This window comes from Monopterus albus, unplaced genomic scaffold, assembly GCF_001952655.1.
Source record: "Monopterus albus unplaced genomic scaffold, M_albus_1.0 scaffold34.1, whole genome shotgun sequence".
Lineage (NCBI taxonomy): Eukaryota > Metazoa > Chordata > Actinopteri > Synbranchiformes > Synbranchidae > Monopterus > Monopterus albus.
The window spans coordinates 3,476,485-3,497,487 of NW_018127914.1; the positions used below are offsets into that span (position 1 = coordinate 3,476,485).

The following is a 21,003-nucleotide window of genomic DNA, read 5'->3' on the forward strand; positions in this document are numbered from 1 at the left end:
CTGTGGCCACACTCCCTGTTCTTCTTCACACAAGACACATTGATGGGTGCCGGACTTAAATTCTGCGTGAGATGCTCAAACTATGCAAGTTGAACTGATAACCTTGCACTAAATCTATTAAAGCTGACTGATAAACGGTGCACAAATTGGTTGCAGGTTCTGAGACCATTACAATTACGAGCTTCACATTGTAGGCGTAAGGAAAAAAAAACAATCAATTTTAGAATGAAGTGACCTCTTAACATGCATTAAATTCAGAGTGAAATGACCTTTTGACATACACTAAGTTCAGAGTGAAGTGACCCTTTTACCTTACATAAAGTTCAGAGTGAAGTAACCTTTCAACATGATGACATACCAGCATCTGCTATGCTGGCATCCACACACCTTACTAATAAGTGTCAAGATTACAGCAAATCGTTATTCTTAATACTCATTATTGTCTGTGTTGAACTTGTATTACTTTTCAAGAAGTTGTATACCTTGTTTTAACCCTACTGATTCACAGCTATCTTTGGACTTTGAGTGTAACAGTTCCAGTAAACTTGCTACATGATGCCAATGAAAACAAACAAGAAGGTGTAAATACCAATAAAATAACAATATATACATTTCCTGTATACAGTAGTCTACCTATAAGACACTTTTTTTCTTTACCACAAAATCACATGACATCCCACGTCAATGTATCAGTATTACACTAATATGCTTCTTTAATTAGTCTCTGCATGTAAAACATTCTTGAACTGTCACTGTTGTTGCTGTGTGTGTGTTTGTGTGTGTGTGTGTGTGTGTGTTGAGCTGAGAACACGCACTACATTCCTGCCGTCATAAGGCAGGTCTGATCTGAGTCACGCTACAAGAGAGAGAGAAACACAGAGACAGATAGAGAGAAATAGGAAATAAACTCATCCATCCATTTTCTAAACCGCTCAGTCCCAAACGGGGTCACGGGGGGCTGGAGCCAATCCCAGCCAGCTACGGGGGAAAGGCGGGGTACACCCTGGACAGGTCGCCAGCCCATCGCAGGAAATAAACTCATTTGAATGAGAAAATAACATAAACCACACTTGTAAACTCTGAGCCTTTGCTTTGATGTAGTTACTGGACGTGTGGACGTATCCTCTGAAGATTACAGGAGGACCGAGAAAGGAATACATTCATCACAGCTTTCAGGTTGGATTTGTTTAGTTGTGTAAACGTTTTAGCTCACTTATGCTTGTTTTGCTTTCGAGGCTTCACTGGCTGTGACTCACTGGAAAGAAACAGTTCATGTCATGCGAATGAACTTTTGTACACAAAGAAATGTCAGGGTTTCTCCTTTCCCATATATTTAGTCCCAATGAGAACTAGAGCTGCAACTCTTTCAATAAGAAAATGTCAAAATTCAGCTGTTCAATGTGAATACTTCCTGTTTTTTTAAGTGTTCTGTGATAGTAAACTCAGTATATTTGTTTTTATATTAGCCAAACAATTAGTCGATTAATCAAGAAAAGAACTGTCAGAGTAACTGAAAATAAAAGATAGTAATAAATAGTTGCAGCCCTAATGAGGATTTTAAATGCTAAAGACTTTTTCAAACATTTTTGAAGATGTATTTATGGCTGGCAGTCATGCTGAACATACAGTCTTGGGTTTCTGAAATATTGTTGAGTTTTCTTTAAGATTTGCTCCTGAAACAAATGTTTATACAGAATAATCTCCAGTCAAACTAACATTCAAGCTAAATTTGATAAGCAGCAGTGTGCAACACCGGACATAACCTCAGGCAAGATGCAATTTTAATGAAACAGATGAGAGATAAGATAGTGAGCTGAGTTATTGCTGACACTCAACACAGCTGCACTGGTTCCTATATCTGGCAGTGAAACACTGAAGATGTTGCTTGTGCAAAGACAGTGTTCTGGTTGCACGCTTTTGTTCTTTTCCGCTCTTGAGCAGGTGCAAAGGAAAGAGGCAGCAATAAATTGTTGTTGTGTGACTTTATTTACAGGCAAGAAGACTAAAGTAAAAGCAAAGAGGGGGGCTTACAGTGGTGTGAAAAAGTGTTTGCCCCCTTACTGATTTCTTATTTTTTGCATGTTTGTCACACTGTAATGTTTCAGATCATCAAACAAATTTAAATATTAGTCAAAGATAACACAAGTAAACACATCATGCAGTTTTTAAATGAAGGTTTTTATTATTAAGGGAAAACAAAATCCAAAACTACAAAGCCCTGTGTGAATAAGTGTTTGCCCCCTAAACCTAATAACTGGTTGGGCCACCCTTAGCAGCAACAACTGCAATCAAGCGTTTTCGATAACTTGCCATGAGTCTGCCACAGCGCTGTGGAGGAATTTTGGCCCACTCATCTTGGCAGAATTGTTGTAAGTCAGCCACATTGGAAGGTTTTCGGGCATGAACTGCCTTTTTAAGGTCATGCCACAGCATCTCAATTGGATTCAGGTCAGGACTTTGACTAGGCCACTCCAAAGTCTTCATTTTGTTTTTCTTCAGCCATTCAGAAGTGGACTTGCTGGTGTGCTTTGGATCATTGTCCTGCTGCAGAACCCAAGTTCGCTTCAGCTTGAGATCACAAACGGATGGCCGGACATTCTCCTTCAGGATATTTTGGTACACAGCAGAATTCATGGTTCCACTTATCACAGCAAGTCTTCCAGGGCCTGAAGCAGCAAAACAGCCCCAGACCATCACACTACCACCACCATATTTTACTGTTGGTATGATGTTCTTTTTCTGAAATGCGGTGTTACATATACGCCACACATAATGGGACACACACCTTCCAAAAAGTTCAACTTGTGTCTCTTCTGTCCACAGACTATTATCCCAAAAGTCTTGGGGATCATCAAGATGTTTTCTGGCAAAACTGAGACGAGCCTTTATGTTCTTTTTGCTCAGCAGTGGTTTTCGTCTTGGAACTCTGCCATGCAAACCATTTTTGCCCAGTCTCTTTCTTATGGTGGAGTCATGAACACTCACCTTAACTGAGGCAAGTGAGGCCTGCAGTTCTTTGGATGTTGTTGTGGGGTCTTTTGTGACCTCTTGGATGAGTTGTCGCTGCGCTCTTGGGGTAATTTTGGTCGGCCGGCCACTCCTGGGAAGGTTCTCCACTGTTCCATGTTTTCGCCATTTGTGGATAATGGCTCTCACTGTGGTTCGCTGCAGTCCCAAAGCTTTAGAAATGGCTTTATAACCTTTTCCAAACTGATAGAGCTCAATTATTCTCTTTCTCATTTGGTTTTGAATTTCTTTGGATCTCGGCATGATGTCTAGCTTTTGAGGATCTTTTGGTCTACTTCACTTTGTCAGGCAGGTCCTATTTAAGTGATTTCTTGATTGCGAACAGGTGTGGCAGTAATCAGGCCTGGGTGTGGCTAGAGAAATTGAACTCAGGTGCGATAAACCAGTGTTTTGACAGGGGGGCAAACACTTGTTCACACAGGGCTATATAGTTTTGGATTTTGTTTTCCCTTAATAATAAAAACCTTCAGGGGCTTATGTATAAAGAGGAAGTTGAGACAAAAGTTAGACAAAGGAACAAACTGATATCACAACTGAAACGTTAAGTTTTCACACTTCAGAGCTAAAATGTGGCTCCGCCATAGGCAAGAGAGACACCTACATATACACCAACAGCTGGGTTTGTCTATAAACAGCATTTCCTTTGTTTCCCAGTTCATTCTCTCTTTCACAGATGTTTGGCTGTTGACAAGCTGGCCTGTGCTAAGAGGGGTCAGGGGTCCGTGAGCGATACTTCTTATCTTCTATTAACAGGCAGTGTCATCATGACATTACATTCTGGGCATTTTGCTATAAAAGCAGTACAGATATTGACTACTCTAAGGGCTCATAAAAATGTATATTCACTTACTCCTTCAATCTGCAGTAGGGGTGCAACAGCCTCTTAATGTTAAAACCATCACCTTGTTAATATACAAAAGGCCACCAGCCCTGAAAGAGGAAGTGGACTGGTTTCCTGTAGGTTTTTAGAGTCTTCAGTTCCACTGTGTCTATCAAAAATAACAGCTGTGGCCTATCTGAAGGGCTTTCCACAAAGAGATAACGCTAGTCTGGCAACTTTCTTCAAGTGTTACATGTCCAACCTATGTGTTAGGATAGTTCCCCACAGCCCTGTCAGATGAGCTGGAGCACCACTGCCACCACTATTCTTGAACTTTTACAAAGCTTTTGATTCAGTTGAGCATAATTAAATTTTTGAAGCCTTGAAAGACTTTAGATATAGAAATACATTTTCTCCTATTACTCTTCTATTACACCTAGATTCTATTGTGATCTATATAGTCAACAGGATTTTTAGAAACAGCCCTATAAACCTCTCTGAAGAAGGGCACATAGTCAGGAAGCTAAAACAAATGCTCTGGGAAGCACTAGCAGATACTGTCCTCTATCCTGATTATACAAATACTGAAAAACTGTAAATTCAGTGTACAGACACCTGTGTAGAAGGTTTTATGGGAATGGTGCACTCTTTTGGGCCTTGGAGTCTCAGGATCCAACTAAGTAAAAACCTAGGAGCATACATAAAGGAATTAGAAGGCTGTGGACCACAGTTAGTGAAAATATTTTTTTTGATTTAACCAATAAACAATTATTGGTTAATAGTCAGTCATAAAGGACACTACCTGTCAAACTGAGTTGTCAAGTCAAGATTTATGGCCCTTGATGCTGTCACAGTTTCCTGCCCACCCATAACCCCCAGTCAGTTTTCCAGGGATTTTATTGTTTTATTGATTTACAGCTTACACCTGGAATCAGGAAACACCATCAGATAAATGAATGTAGGTACTCGGTTTACATCATTACCTCTGTAAATAGATCCATGGGAAGTGCTCCTGGGTTATGCCACATTCTTACACAACAGCTTTGTCAGGTGTTTGCATTAGTCACAGGAATTCTTCTTTTGTGACGCTGTTGTTTCTAATGTAATTGAAAGTCATGAATGACTCCTGTCATATGTCTTCTTTTGTTCTAACTTGAAAGTGTTACTGGTGTTTGCAAATTTCTGTTTTTTTCTTTAATTCCTGGCCAAAAAGTCATAAAATGCCCTTTTTACATCCGCTTCCAAATAGTCCCTTCTTAATCAAGTATTGGCTGTTTACTTTTAATCTTTACTTATTTATTTTTTACATTGCATTATTCTCAGGGGCTGTAATAGTATGAATTTGTCTCCTGTATAATCTAGAGGTCTCTGAATTAATGGAGGACAAAAACATAATGTGTCATGTGATGGAGGAGCTCGATGATGATGTTGATATGGCAGAAACCAAAGATCAGCCACGGGCCAACAACAAGAGCCACAGCTGGTTAAATGGTAATAGCTGCTTCATTATTTGTTTTGAATTGGTAAACTTTGCATTTATCTTTCCTCTTCTTTGCCACTTTCTAAGAGGGTCTTTCTTAGGTTCTTGTTTTTGTCCCATTTTCAGTATTAAGCAAATGAAGAACTGTTCTTTGTCGCTCCTTCACTCTCAGGTCAGTGTGTTCTGGCAGTGCCAAGCTGTTCAACGTTAAACCCCAGTTTTGATCTGTCTCTGTGCCGCGCCAAACTGGAGGATGAAGGCTTCCAGGTCAACACACGCACAGATGGCCTGCTGTGGCGCAGCAAATTATAGATATTTTTTTATCTTGACCTGCCTTTAATTCAGATTTTTAATTTGATTGTTTTGTATCATGTTAGATTCCAGACACTGACATGGAGACTCCACTGAGGACAGCTCTGGACGTCCCCTCAGTCAGAAGATACATGGTTTTTAACTCGGCCTTCTTCCATTTCATAATGGCACCGGTATGATCATACATCTCTGTTCCTCCAGTCTTATCAATGCTTTACCCAACAGTATCACTTTCTTCTAATTGCTCTGCAGGTTTGCTTCTCTCACTACGTTTCTTTTATTTAGTTCTTATTCTTTAAGAGGCTGAGATAGCTGGTCTTTCTGTTCCTCAGGATAGACCTATAGGAAAAACTCAGTAGCATCTTTGAGTCCTGTCTAATAAAAACTGGCAAGTTGAATATATACACCCTCACCTCTGCATCCACCAGGTGCTGTATGTGGTGGTGTGGTGTGCCATGTTCTCCACCTTCCATCACTACATAACTGTCAACAACTACTGGGTCCTCTGTCTCTTTGTCAGCCTGGTCTCCATCGTCTTCACCACAGCCATCATCTTTGTCCTGCACCACAGTAACAAGGAGGTAAATAGGATCTAAATGTCATATTAAAATGAATTTAATATTAATAATGTAATTATGACACTGTTGGTCCAAGCAGGGAAAGTCTTACACAGATTTAAGTTTGGATTTTGCAATTTAATCCAAAGAATTGTTTTCATCCTGAATCAGACATCGCAGCATTTCTAAAACCTTCTATGTGACATGTTTCAGTGCTGATAAGAGTGAATGAGAACTGCTCCTAAAATGTATTTCTGTGTATGTTTCTGTGTCAGATCAACATGAATTTAGATGTTCGGTTAATCCAAGTGAATGAGAGGATGGTGAAACACAAGCTGCTGGTGGCTGTGGCCGACTGGGTGCAGAACTGCACAGGAAACATGCAGGTTTTTCTTTTAAAATCAGCTACAGCTGAAAATAAGAGGCTCCAAATGTAATAAAAATAATACATTTGTCTGTGTATACTGTTGTTGCCTACTGTTCAGGCTATAACACACAACTGTTAGTGTGTGTTATTCCTGCAGTTATGTTTATTCTTAGTTTTTGTATTGCTCTCCTTTGTAATGTATTGGAAACAATGTGGCAACTTAAAGAAGAATATAAAGCAGAAGTAACAAGATGATGACTCAGAGTACTACAAGAAGAAGACAAGCGAAATGACACAACAAAATAGCAATTAAAACAACATACCAGCAGGCATAACAACACAACAGTGGCAATAAAAATACACATCAGCTGTCTAAAATAGCCATAAAATATTTAAATCCATCCAATATTTATTCTGACATATACAGTATCTTTTGAAAGTCTGGAATCTGCACTAGAATGTAAAATAAAGTTGTGTGGGTTGAGTTTAGACATGACTTTCTAAAAATGAACCCATAGAGGATTTTTACAATTATTGTCTATTGGTGTAGGCACCAATCTCATTTGATCTCATTCTCATTTGATCTTGGTCTCAGCCCTGTAATAGACTTGTGACCTGTCCAGGGTGGACCCCAACTCTCGCCCAGTGTTGACTGGGATTGGCTCCAGCCCCCCCACAACCCTCTTCAGAATAATCAATATAAATAAATGGATGGATGGTTATTTTTTATTGACCAAAAGGTCCTAGACTAAGACACAGATGGAAGTGGGTGGGATTGCTCACATAGGCCCCAACAAACAGCGCAAAATTCGCCTACGAGATCCATGAATTACTCTTATATTACAACATTAAAAGTAGCATTAGTAGCAAACCCAAGCACACATTTTAGAAAAAGGGATGATTCTGTTGAGGAATCTTTATCAAATAAATAAATAAATAAAGAGAGTAATCTGAGTACTGCAATGAAATGTTAAAAACTAATCTGCTCCAATGGAATATTTTTAACCTACTATATATGGCTTATACTGGAGTGCATCACAAATCATGTAGGAGTAAAGAGCTTATAAAAATATTCTTGTGGGTGGTGATTAGAATGGTCTGGAACCTAGAAAAAACATCAGATTAAACTGAATCTGAAGACTTTTTATTTGGCAGCTACTAATACAGCTGTATTCATCTTATGGTCTCTCTGCAGTTGTACTTTGTGTATTGGGACATTTCCCACTGTCTGAGGGCACTGACTGAAACATTAGAGGAGCAAAGTTCTCAGGTGAGTGAGTTGAGTAAATCTGTTGCTTTGTTTGGTCTCCTGCTGCTTTATTGTTTTTACTTGTGCTTCCAGGTTAGTGCTCTTTTGAAATCACTGTAAACATAAATCCAGGTTCTGTTAAAAGGAGATTTATTTCCATACAGAAAGAAAGAAGAAGAAATTTACCCTCATATTTTTCATTCTTGGTATGTGAAAGAAGTTAAAATGATTGTCACATTTTCACCAGAGCAAACTGAAGAAGAAAATGTCCCATCTCATCCTTCTGACCGAGGCTGTTGATTCCAAGGTTGTTGATCCCGAGGTCTGTGAATTAGATGTGGAGAGGGATACAGACGAACAAAGGCCACTACTGAGAAGTGAAGACACGAGCTGTAGCACCTCATCCAGCCAACAAAAAGACCCTAAAGTCACCACCAACTATAGCCTCATCCCTGTTGCTTCCTTACCTGCTCAGGTAAGAGAGGACTTCACACTGAGGGTCCACCCTGGACAGGTCACCAGTCTATCAAGGACTGACATGTAGACAAACAACCACACACACTCACACTCACTCCTATGGGCAATTTATAGTCGACCTCATTACATTGCTTCATAAAAACAAATTTTAGCTACTGAATTATAAAATAAATCACACAAATAAACCAAACGTTCCATGAGAGCTTTGGTCAGGGAGGAGGACCCTTCATGTTGGAAGTGGACAGATTTTTTTTTCTTGTAATGTAAAACTGTTAAACTCTCCGAGCTGCAAAGAGTGTATGAAGTTAAGTAGTAGGTGTAGTAGGTGTAGTAGGTGTCTGCTTGCAGAATGTTCAGGATGAAAATGCATTACTATGTGTGTTAATGTACTTTTTTTGCAGGCTAAAGCGTACCAGCTTCTGATGACCTATAGTGCAGCCTATGTGAAGCTGCAGGTGTCTCAGAAGTTGTCAGGGCCGTCACATCACCGCCTGCAACCCCGGATGAATCACTGCACCACCGCTCCTCTCTGCTTCTGCCAGTACATCACAAAAAAGATCCTCCAATAACAGGGCTGGTCAATGGCAAATTAGGAACCTGGCACCAGGAACCAATGCTGTATGTTTCTACAAGACTTTCACTTTGCACACATTCTCTAGAACAGACAAACTGACATGTGGGGCCATTTGCTCCAGAGCAAATGTGGTTTAACTTTCTTTTCCAAGGACCTTTTGGTACAGTAGAGGTTTACACTCTGTTTTTATATCTATTCTTCCATCCTGTAGGCTACTGTACCTCTACTACTGCTGTCAGGTCCATCCAGCTGCTGTAAAACAATATTTGCACTCTTGTACATGAGATTCAGAGTACTAGTTATTGTTGTTTAATAAATTATTTGCCCAAAAAATATATAGATTCTTGTGAGTTGCAATAGACTCTACAGCACTTATTTTTGTGAGTGACCTGGAGGCTGTGTTGGGAAGCTTGCTGGTTTACTTACTAGTTGGATCCTCTTGTCACAGGTTTCAGACATCCATGAGTTGTTAGCAGTTACTCAGATTTGTCTTGTGACCTTTCAGAGGAATAGTTTCCCAGTTACATCATCACAGAGGAACTGTGTGTGTTTGCTTCCACGGCTTTATGTGTGAAGGTGGATCTGTGTTTGCAGCAGGCTGGCTTTATATTTGTACCATTCTCTAATATTACCAGTGAATATCCGATAGCCCTGATTCTGCGGCTGAGATGACAGCCCAGCATGAGAGCGACAGGATGACACAAACATGCACAGCTAGACAGCCAGCGTGGCCCATCCAGGGGAGGCTGGGATTGTGTGATGAAGAACAGAGGCATGCAGTGTGAGGCCAAGTTAAACGGCCTCAGAGATGCTGGGTCTCCTCAGGTGGCTAAACTGCCATCTGTGATACTGTGTTCGCTGGCTGGCTCAGCTCCCACCTTTTGTTTCTCCCCTCAGCCTTTTTTCTCCCATTGACCAGTGTGTTTGGGTCCATACATCACCTTTTAACTAATATTATTTAGAGCAACTAATTCAGATTTTAAAAATATTTTTACTGTGTGAAATTTGGCTTCTATATCTGATACATCTTCTATATCTGATCACTGGTGATGAAAAACAAGAGCAATCATTGCCAAATCAGACTTTGTACTTTGAGCAAGTTGATCACTATTTGCTATCGTATTTTTGTCTGCTGCTGTGTAACTCAAGCTGAGAAAATACTTGCACAGAGAATTGTCAGATATCTGGATAAGGTGTTTACATGCCACAGTATCCTAGTTTCTACAGATGTACTCCACCTGGAGGTGGGCAGCGTCTACACAGACCAAACCTGATCACAACCCGGACTCATGAACATATAAATGCATTCAATGTGAAAGGAGTTTCTTGTAGTGATAAACCTATAGAGAATTAGCTTCTGAGCCTGCAGCTCCCCTGGCTTTATACAGCTTTGTGGGGAGTTTCAGCTCATTGTTTAGCTTTCAGACCGGCAATGTTACTGCTCTCACAAACAGTTTTCAAAAAAACTTAAATTTGGGTTTATACAATATAAGCAGCATATAAAAAAAATGAGCAGCTGTAAAACACAAACCAACAAGATCTTGTGTGACTAAACACAAGCTAGTGAGAGATACCAGAGTTAATATTCTGACAGAGAGGGAGAAAACAGGGGCATCTATAAATAGCACTGTAGTGATGAAGAGAGAGGAGAGGCCACAGACAGAATGAGAGGTGGAAAACAGACCTGAAAAATGAGACACTGTCTGCTCCACTGTGTCATTCACAACCCTGAATTAAATTCTTTTATTCATTACTCAAACAACTGAAGTCAGAAACAACCAATGCATGTGCAATACAGCTATGAACATAGTTATAATAGTAAACCCCAAGAGAACCACGTGTACACTGGTAATTTTTGGCTTTTTGAACAAGCAACTGGTCGTATTTACTGTACAAGCTCAAAACCAAAATGAAATATGGAAAGAAAATGAAGAAAAACAATCTAGCAGCTGTATAGCAAACAGCTACGGTTTGTGTTGCTGAGCATGGAGGAGTCCTATCAGAAAGCATACAGGGAGATGCAGCCTCACGCCCTAAAAATTAGATATGCTAAGAGTCTCTGTTCAGTAAACACACACTCACTGTCAGAGCCTTCTGTACAATAACAATACTGACCAACAATGTGCTTCATTTACTCTTTTAACACTGAAATATCACTGTGTCAATTATGTAAAGTCAAAGCCTGTATTTATCAAACTGCTAAAAGTGAAATCATGCACTTACATGTAAAATAATGGTAAGAAAATCCACCTTTACTGCAACTTACACACTAGAAGAAAAACATTTTGGGACACCTTTTTATTTATTTGTGTTCTAGTTAGATGAGAAAGCTGATAGCATTCTCCTGTCTTTCTGATAAATATGAAGCTACAGTCAGCGGCAAGTTATCGTGGCTTAGCTTGGTGCAAAGACTGGAAACTGGCCCTGTCCAAAGATCCACTTAAATGCACCTCTAAAATATACAAATGAATGTTACATCTCTCTCTTTAAAATCTGTACAAAGGCCAAAGTGTAAAAACAACCATTTCGAGTTGCTAGGAGACATATTTTATTATCTGGCAGGCTAGCTGTGTCCCTGTCTCCAGCTACCATGTTAAGCTAACAATCCTGATTTCAGCTTCATACTGGTATCTTTTTTATTTAACTCTCTACAAGAAAGCTAATAAAAAAAATTGTTCCTAAAATAACAAACTGTTACTCTAATAATAAAATCCATTTATGAAACTTATTTTCACTTAAAATGCTTTAAAATGTGATTGCTCTGGAGGTCAACAGTACAGGTGTAAAGCCAAGTCTGAAGAAATATCATTGATCATGGGGAATTTGCTAGGAGAAGCGATAAAAATAATAGGGTAGCCATAGTCTAGTTACGGTTCCTTCCTCCCCTTTGCAGTTTGGTTTTCCTTTTGTTCCAAATGTTCCTATTCACTACTGTAAACACAATATAACAATATCAGATTGTCCATACTTAACATGGTAATTGCTATTTTTTTGTAGTAAAATACAACAGTGAGTAAAACAGATTAGAATAGATGAAACAGATTAACTACATGGCCCCAGTAAGGCATGTTATGTTTGCATTTTTCTCATTCTTACATGTAATTTATAGAAGTTTGATCAATACAGGTCCACTGTACTTAATATTGTACATCAATGAAATATACTATGGCACAAATTGTATTTATAAGGTCTATATTTGTGCTCAAACATTTTCTTCAAAATCTGTAATATCTCTGTATAATTCTTTTTAAAACACCAGGCCCACCAGAGGGAAAGAAGAAGCAGTAATAAGTCCAACAACCCATATGAGCAGGAGAAAGAAAAAGAGAAACAAAGGGGAGCGGAGAAAAGATTTCATATATGAGCAGAAAGTGCTACAATACAATATAGGCAATACCATCTCTTTTACCTATTGGAAACATTCATTTTCAGAGGCCCTGTAACTCCGGCAACCTCCCATAGTAGTTATAACTGTGTTGGCTCATACAAACAACAGCACATCTGCTGCTAAGGGCTCCGCTACATTATGGACACCGTACTCATATGGGGGAAATCCAACTGGCTGCAGAACAACAGGGAAACAGCGTCACAGGAGCTCACAGCTGCACATCTAGCCTCAATATTAAGGACAAAATGGAAACAAACTGTGGATGACATGCAGGATAATGCTGCCTCCTAAGTCTATCGCTGTACTATAGTTTCATATACAGTGTCTGAGATTAAATATCTAAGAGATGTGCAACACAAAATAGGCCAATACACTCCTAAAATACTTGAAAAAAAACAATACTGCAAAAGTTTGAAATACTTATCTAATTTTCCTCCTTTTTTGTTTTGACAGTTCAACATTTTGAAAAATACTGCACCACACACTAATATCAATTTTAGGAAGAGTCCCCACACCTGCGAGACAAGCCGTTTTTGCACTACAAGCCCAATTTTATATTTATCATGCACTATAAGAACTATGAATGTAAGCATCTGCATCATCTCATCTGGTTACAAAGTGCAATATAATCATCGTAAGATATCAAATTTCAGCCAATTCAAAGTGTCAGCTGCAGTAAATTACCGAATACCGTAAATCATAGCAGACAAATTCAAAGCATGGGTAGATATTGAATAAAGTAATAAATAATAGTTTTTAAATAAGTTAAGAAACATATAGTTCACAAGTTATTTTATCATTTCATCCAGCTAAAATGTTCATGTAACATACAAACAACCCATTTCAAATAATACTCTGTTTGGTTAGACACTCACTTTGTTCATCCAGGCTCCATTTGGTGTGTTAAATGTGCACTGATCACCCTATATCAGTCTGACAGTCTGTGTATCGGCAATAATACTACTCACTAAATCAACAGTTTCAGCATGGCACTGTTTTTGTTTTTAAAGAAAATTTGTACTTGTATGACTGAAATGTGCATTTTTCTGTCCTAATAAAAATTCTTTGAATGAGGTGTCTTTAATTTCAGCTACTGTGAGTGTCAGTTTTGTTGTTAAATACTATTCTCTCCTCTAGCGAAGGCTATACAAATTAATCAGTGTCAAATGAATTGTTAATGCCAGGAACTTTGTTTGGCTCCTGCAGGTCATATCTGAGGATAAATATGAAGCGGTCGCTGTGCTAGCAGCAATACCTGGCCTCATTTGACAGCTGTGTATATTTGGCATTTGAAAATCAGCTATGATTGGCTGCTTTTGGTTGTCAATATGTGTCTATAGGCAGCAAGTTAGATCAAAACTGTGTGTGTGTAGCTATACACAGAGGTTCAGAAAGCAGTAGCAGTTTGAGTGTCAGTGATCCTATTTCCTGCAAACGATTGAGAGTAGCTAGCTAGCAAATATGTGCCACGATTTCCCATCTGCGTGAAGTTACGGCTCCCAGTCGTCGTCATGGTGCTGTGAGGCGATGATGACTACCACGGTGAGGATGGTGCACAGCACAATGGAGGCAATGCCAACAGCCAAGCTGATGAAGGAGAAGTTGCGTGCCTCACGGGAGGCTATTTCTGCTGTCACCATGTCCCCTCTGGCTATTGCCGTACGCACCTAAATCACGCAGGAAGGTGGGGGATGGGTGTGTAGGAGAGAAGAGAAATGAGAATATGTTATGTAACAAGAAGATGCACCAGTAAATGCAGGAGAAAGTCTAAACCACCACGATCAATTTCACTGCAGTACAGCCTTAATGTGCAGAAAGAGGCCACTGCACACAACATTAACACACCATAGCAGCATATACAAGTCAGACCAATGGGTCCACACCCTGTCAGCTCAACTCAACTCAACTCAACGCCAGCTGAGCAGGCCCAGATCCATTGTATCCCGTTGCACCAACGATGATACAGTTACATAATGTGTGCTGTCATGTGTATGTTGGTCGGCACAGTCTGCCATTACAGAGGCAAACAACAGGCATCATGATGCATGAGTCTTTATACTTCTAACATCACACTCAACTTAAACAGCAACAGTAAACAGCTTGCCAAGTAGCAAACTGCCTTTTCATGCACACACTGTGGAGATGACATCGCTGAATGTATACATTTGTTGTAATTTAGGATTAGCAGTTTGGGCTCGGACATTAGTCTGTGTTATTTTTCATGCCAGTCCATTTACAGCCTAAACAAAGTTAAAAATTCTGCAGAATGTTTCTGTGTTTCAACCAAGTATATCAGTTACTTCACTTATTTTCAACATGTTGGTAGAAAAGAAGTGACACAGGAAAACATCCCATTTCCACACTAGCCTTCAGGGATGAACGATCTTTGCTAACAATCACAACATTCACACACAGCCAGTAAGTCTGCGGGTTTGTTCATGAGCACACTGCTGTGTTTCTTTGGGTATTTTTATCATGAACAGGCCAGTAGAGTTATGTCTGTTACATTTTCTCCAGAAATAACTTAAGCTACCTGTCATCCTTAATAAAGAACCATAATTTATTTTAAATGTTTGCATTTTACAAGTTGTGGCCTGGGAATATTCTAGAGTTTTGCTATCGTCACTGTATGTCATCCTGTCCTCTGTGCCCTAGAGCTCCATTGCTATGTATAAACCATTAAAAAAAGTGAGCCACATAAGCAGACTAGAGGACATGGGCACTTTAGTTCATGTTGAATCAATCCCCCCCACACACTGTTCTGCTGCTAAAAATATTCATTAGTTGACTGAATGTGAATTAATAGTCCCCCAAAATACATGTTTTACTCCTATTTGGGTAGAATTTGTGAAAACCTACAGTGTCCAGTTGCTTAAAAAAAGCAGAGGTATTCATACATCTGAAACTATATATATTTGTGACCTATTTTAAAGATTTACTTCCAGGAATAAATGGCTTTGTGGCACACACAGGGTGGAAAAATCTGAAACTGAGAGACAGACTAACTCACTGGTTTTGGTCTTTTCATGGGACAACAACAAGCACTATAGAATAACATCAGTCTTACACTTCACACCTAATAGAGGCACATAAATGTTACCAGTATTTTGATAGCTCTGTGTGTCAGACACTGTTATAGTTGTGAATATTTAGAATGTTATAACATCTCATAAAAACCACAAGCCACATTAATGATCACCATGATTTTTTCCAAAGATTCAGTGTTAATGTGATTAAATGATTTATAGTATGTTACTTTTCTGCAGACTGAAATTTACCACTAATAAAATGACTCCCTGGTAGATTATTTCAATGCAAGCCAAAAATCAAAGACACACTATGAAGTGGCACAAACCTGCACTGCTTTGATGATGGCAATGATGCCTGTTGGCCAGAAGCAGCAGACGGTGGTGAGCACGGCGATGGGCAGGTAGTCATGTGGCGGTCGACGATCCATTAGGGTGATGTTGGGTGACATTTGCATTGGAGGAATCTGGCCTGGTGGGATGGCTGTGTGGGCTCCCCCAGCTGGCATGTAAGGCTGACCCTGAGCAGATGTACAGGAGAAGAAGGACTGAAGGTAAGTGCATTTCAAGAGATTTTGGCTGTTTTAGAGCATCTCACAAGCACTTTCAACTCAGAAGACACAGGAATAAGGTGACACAAGCAAAGAGAAGGCCGTGGTGATCTGAGGGAGTGATATAAAGCCTGTTAGGATTACTGGGATCAAACAGGGAGCAAGGGGGAAAAGCCTCTATCTGCATTTTTGATAACAGTCTGTCAAATTGATTTAGATGAATTTTTTACAATCTGATAGCTGTGCAAGTCATGTGAAACATCAAAAGCCAGTTAATCACAGTGCAGAGCCCCTAAAGATTAGCCTTTATAGCCAACTGGACATTTTCTGCAGGTTTGCCTTCTTACAAACCACCTGCAAAATATCTTTGTACGCTCATATCCTCAGGCTGTAATTAGCTGCAAGACTTGTTGCTCTAAGCTTCTCTAAATGAAACCGTGTTTAGAATTGTGTTGCAAATTGCTTGCATTTGTGTTTAAGGATATTTTGTCAATTACATGTAAAACGTGTTTTATCTACTTCCCTATGTTGTTAATCGTCTCACAGATTTATCCAGTGACCTCTTCTGAGCTCTTGAACCCCAGATTGAAAACCACTGATCTCGAGGACTCTACTTAATAAAACGATGAGTAATATGAACCATAATATGAACCACCAGCACTTTGAACTGACCCGTGTCTAAAGTTGCCTGTAAGATGTCACCAGCCAGAAAACTGCATGCACAATGAAGCATAGCGATGCTCTTAGATTAATTACAAATGCTGGTGCACAGGCACATTTCTGATGCATTTGCTATTTTTAGAGGCCCATCTAAGGAGAAGTAATGCAAATAGGCTTAGCCTCTAAATGCAGTGATATGTGGAATTAGTCTATTCAGTGAATATTCTAATGTGTGCTTGTGTATTTGTCTGCCTCTAAAAAATAGCCAGACAACTAAATAAAAACCCCACATCAACCAAGTTAGATAGTCAAACAATTTCACCTGTATGTAAAGATAGCAGCGTGATAACTTAATACTGTGAACAGAGTTTGGCAAGTTCTTAATTTTATGGGTCTGCATTTTTCTCATAATTTTCGAGGTAGTTTCCTAAATACAGATGTTTAATTTGAATATGTCCAATAGCCACAAAGCAGGCAAATGATTCATTTATGTGGTTTACTGAAGCATTTTAAAGAAATTTCTCTGAAAATCAACACTTGTCATATGACTTGCCATAAAACACCATATGTATTTCCCTTATTTAGTACCAAATAACACGGTTCTTTCCAAAACAATTCATAGCAAATTATTAGGAAACTATGGACCTGTAGAATAAAGTGTTACCAAAATAAAACTGTATACATGGAATCAGCAAAAGGGAAGAATGGCAAACATAAGAGCTATCATCAGTGTTATGAGTTGTAAAGAAATGTAGAATGTATTGAATTTTGAACAAAGACCTGTATAATTGTGTAGCAGCCTGATGTCAGACGTGAAATCTATAAAAAGACTCGTCTCTGACTCACCGATGCCATGGGGTACACAGGTACATAAGCTGTGCAAGGCTGCAGCTGAAGCGGGTAGCCTGGGTGGAGGTATCCTACAGGTGGATGAGGCATTGTGCCTCCAGGGCCCTGGGTCTGGACGGTGTAGCCCTGTGGGGTCGCAGGAGGTCCCATTGGGCTGCAGTGGAACTGGGTTTCTTGGAGGTATCCCTCTGAGCCCGGAGGAGGAGGTGGAGGAGGGTAGTTGGGCTGGGTGCCTGGTGCAGGAGGCATGTTGGGATGTTGGGGTACATTGGGGTCTTGTGGGCCAGGGAGGTACGGAGGAGGCTGCATGGTCTGACGGCCAGAATCATCGAGTCCTGAAATGTGAAGACAAAGAGAGACAAGAAAGAGGGTTGAATGTTGAAATACAAAAACTAGGTAGGAGAGGAATCACAAACAGAAATAGCAGAGGAAGAATAATGACAGGAACAGGTGTTACCTAACTCAAGCACTGCAACACATTTGTCTCACGTCTTATCTCACTCACTGTTGAAAAGGGGAAAACAATTACAGAGTACAGCTCCTCTGTAAGACTTCACTAAGCCTCCAGAAGAAAGAACAGGCCTGATATTTTCCAACCAGAGCAGGCTGTATGCTAATGATGACAGTGATTGACATTTTCACTCTCAAAGGCCCCTTTTCTCCTCCTTCCCCTTCCAATGATGTTTATTAGCGATCAGAAATGTGGGATTTCTGCAGTGGACCACTTCATCTGATGGTCTTCACTGAAGCGTCCATCTGCTTTTGGACATCAGAACATTTTATGCTCACACCTTTGCTCCCTTTGGATTTGTTAATATTAAACATGACTGATAGGATGTCGTGTTTTCACAGCAGGGAAGTAGCTGCAGGGTGCGGTGATCCATTCCGACAGTGGCATTAAGAGGGAAGAGGAAAAGAGATAGAGATAGATGGAGGTGAGGATGAAATGAGAGAGGAAGAAGGAGAGCAGGAGGAAATCAGAGCGCATGGCGGCTGAGTGATGAGGGATGACGAATAGTGCTCGGGGACCGGCTTTACATAACAGCCCCCGACTCTGTCACAACTAGGAAGTGGACCAGAAACCGAGCGAGCACAGGGGAAGGGACACCTTTAAAATGCCATGATGTGATGTGACAAACAGCTTAGCAAACGTGAAATAAAATATATGTGTGAGCTGTGGGTGTTTATCTGCCTATGCCTCCAATTATATTTGGAACAGTTTTTTCCATTTTGAATCTATTTAAAATGATCAAATATGGGTGGCCTACAGGCGAGATGTGGAACAGGTGGCCCTGTGGTGCAAAATTCATGTTAATGTGCACATCTGTGTGGGAAAAATCAAGTCAGTTTCATTTATAGCTTCTATAAGTCAAACACATCTTTCTTAGCGAACTGCTGTCACTCTTCTCAGCTGAGCGCAGGACTTGAAATTTAAATTAAAACCCTAACTGTCAGTAACAATTACATAATAAAGACCAGGATTAGAGACATTTTGTTTATGAGTTATTATACTAGTAGAAATGTTGTATATATGTGTGGTGGTTAAAAATAAACCAGATTCCAGAAGAAATATGTAATAGAACAGTATGTACTTCACATATAGACATTATTTGTGCTTATTTTATTAATTGTACTTGTTTGAGCTGAGTGGTTACGGGTTCATCAAGTTTATGTGAGTTCATGTGAGTTGGACAGTGGGTTTATGTAAATGGTCAGGAACAAGATGTTTTCTGTTTTCGAAGTACATCCCAGGGTGTTGTCTCCTGAAACTGGAGACAGGAAGCTAGGTTCAGAAATTGATGCAACAGCATAAGGGAAGCTGCTGATAAAATAGTGAGCCTGGGAGAGAGAGAGAGGGTAGACCGTGCGGCAGTGAGCAGTAGACCATGTACCTTTTGGGGACCCAGCCGGCTGGGGGAAGACGCTGACTGACTCGGGGGTGACGTGCTCTGACAATCTGCTTATGCTTTATCTATTTCATTGCAAGAGGAGAGTCTCTGTTCTCTGATCTCTGTTCCCTAACGACAAGATTATCTGTTTAAAGAGAATAATTGTAATATTAAATGATCCTTTAAATTGTAATGGTTTGTCTGAATTAATTTAGTTGGTATCTCACTCTTGCCACGACATATGGATTAACATTATTCCTGTCAGACAAGGACTTGTAGTTGATAGCAAAAACAAATACTGGTAGTTTCCCATTCCTCCTGCTGTAACTGCTTTCAGGTGGGTTTACAGGTGCAAATTAATCTCTTATCTTAGATACATTAACAGTACTGACGTCACATGGGCCACAATCGATCCTGCAGGTCATGTGATAGTCTAAACAATAGCACACGAATATACCCACAACACTACAACAGGAAAAACAATGACTGTTGTGGCGTTTTGTCAACTTCTTATACATCCAAGGTGTTTCATTAGTAGGCTAACAGTGAAGTGTTGTTCCTCCTTGGCCATGCAGTCTTACTTAAAGCCCAAACTGCTGCCGACTACCATAGGATGCCCTTTACACACTGGCGTCTTAAAGAGTCATTATCGGCTTTATTTATTTATTTATTCTACTGTAAAGCTGCAGCTCATCCGGCGCTTGAGCTCCAGTAGCTACCTGGCCCAACATAAAAGAGACAAACGTTTCCTTTTGCAGCTCCAGACATTCAGGATTATTAAAGTCTGAACACGCGCAAATGAATTGGCGTGCACACGCAAAGGACACCACACTAATGACTATAGTCAGACGTACGTAGGCCTGTGCGTAATGATGATTATGAGGCACAAAGAGACAAGAAAAAACCTATTATACATTGCAAAATACTACAATTTTCATTCACATTTTATGCAGAAAGCGAATAAACCCCTTAGAAAATTCCCTACCCAAGACAAAAATAGGACCCCAAACTCCGACAATGTGTCTTAACTCTCGGACAGAATGAGGCCCCATGGTGATCTTTTTTTCCAGGCTGCACCCACACAGCGGTGCACCTATAGAAACAGCACTGTACCGATGAATAACGCATGGGGATATTGACAAAATGAAGATGGAGAAAATGCACTGACAAAAAAAAGGCACCGGTGCATCAAACTGCCTATATAAATCCCATAGAACCTATTTCTCTAATTGCAACTGGGTTAACTGGTGGCTCATTAAGGCCACGTTCAACACAATTAAAACACTCACCGTGTTTTTCCGACGACATGCCTTCCGATCTTCTGTCCTCCTCCTCCTTTGATGGGATGTATTTTACTCCGACTGGTGGTAAAAAGTCCCTCCTTTGGTGCGAGGTGATGCAGACTTATTCCAGACGCGTGCAACCCATCCTCAAGATGTCTTCATCTTAATAATATTGTTCGACCGTGGGTGTATTTAACTTAAGGTTGATCTTTTCTTCTTTAAGTAAACCCTATTCTCTTGCAACGCACAGACCACAGTATATCTCCTGTGTGTGGATGCGTCTCCACTAACGCGTCACTGTACATTGAATTAATCAGACACAAAGCTATTGTTGTCTTAAAGCGACAGCCCGGATTGGCAAAACGCACAGGCACTGGATTGAAACATCCCACTACTGCTCAACAAAGAATCTGCTTCTGTATTAGATGGCATTTCACAGCCTCAGTTTTTTCTTTCACCAATTTTGTGCTCAAACGATTTTCTTTGCAAGAAGC

The 21,003-nt window shown here is 40.0% G+C and overlaps 2 protein-coding genes across 2 annotated transcripts; one reads left to right on the top strand and one right to left on the bottom strand.

The window, feature by feature from the left end:
* Positions 1–988: 988 nt before the first annotated feature.
* On the top strand, positions 989–10,773 carry tmem268 (transmembrane protein 268). The gene is made up of 10 exons (XM_020597428.1): positions 989–1,011; positions 1,102–1,176; positions 5,210–5,338; positions 5,500–5,594; positions 5,705–5,812; positions 6,068–6,220; positions 6,472–6,582; positions 7,759–7,833; positions 8,060–8,287; positions 8,691–10,773. Exons 3-10 carry the CDS (start codon positions 5,224–5,226, stop codon positions 8,856–8,858), a joined length of 1,053 nt encoding a protein of 350 aa, XP_020453084.1. The 5' UTR covers positions 989–1,011; positions 1,102–1,176; positions 5,210–5,223; the 3' UTR covers positions 8,859–10,773.
* Positions 10,580–20,974, bottom strand: prrt1 (proline-rich transmembrane protein 1). Its single transcript, XM_020597431.1, has 4 exons — positions 20,516–20,974; positions 17,335–17,672; positions 15,607–15,798; positions 10,580–13,918 (listed from the first exon to the last, which is right to left on the bottom strand). Exons 1-4 carry the CDS (start codon positions 20,532–20,534, stop codon positions 13,742–13,744), a joined length of 726 nt encoding a protein of 241 aa, XP_020453087.1. The 5' UTR covers positions 20,535–20,974; the 3' UTR covers positions 10,580–13,741.
* Positions 20,975–21,003: the final 29 nt, after the last annotated feature.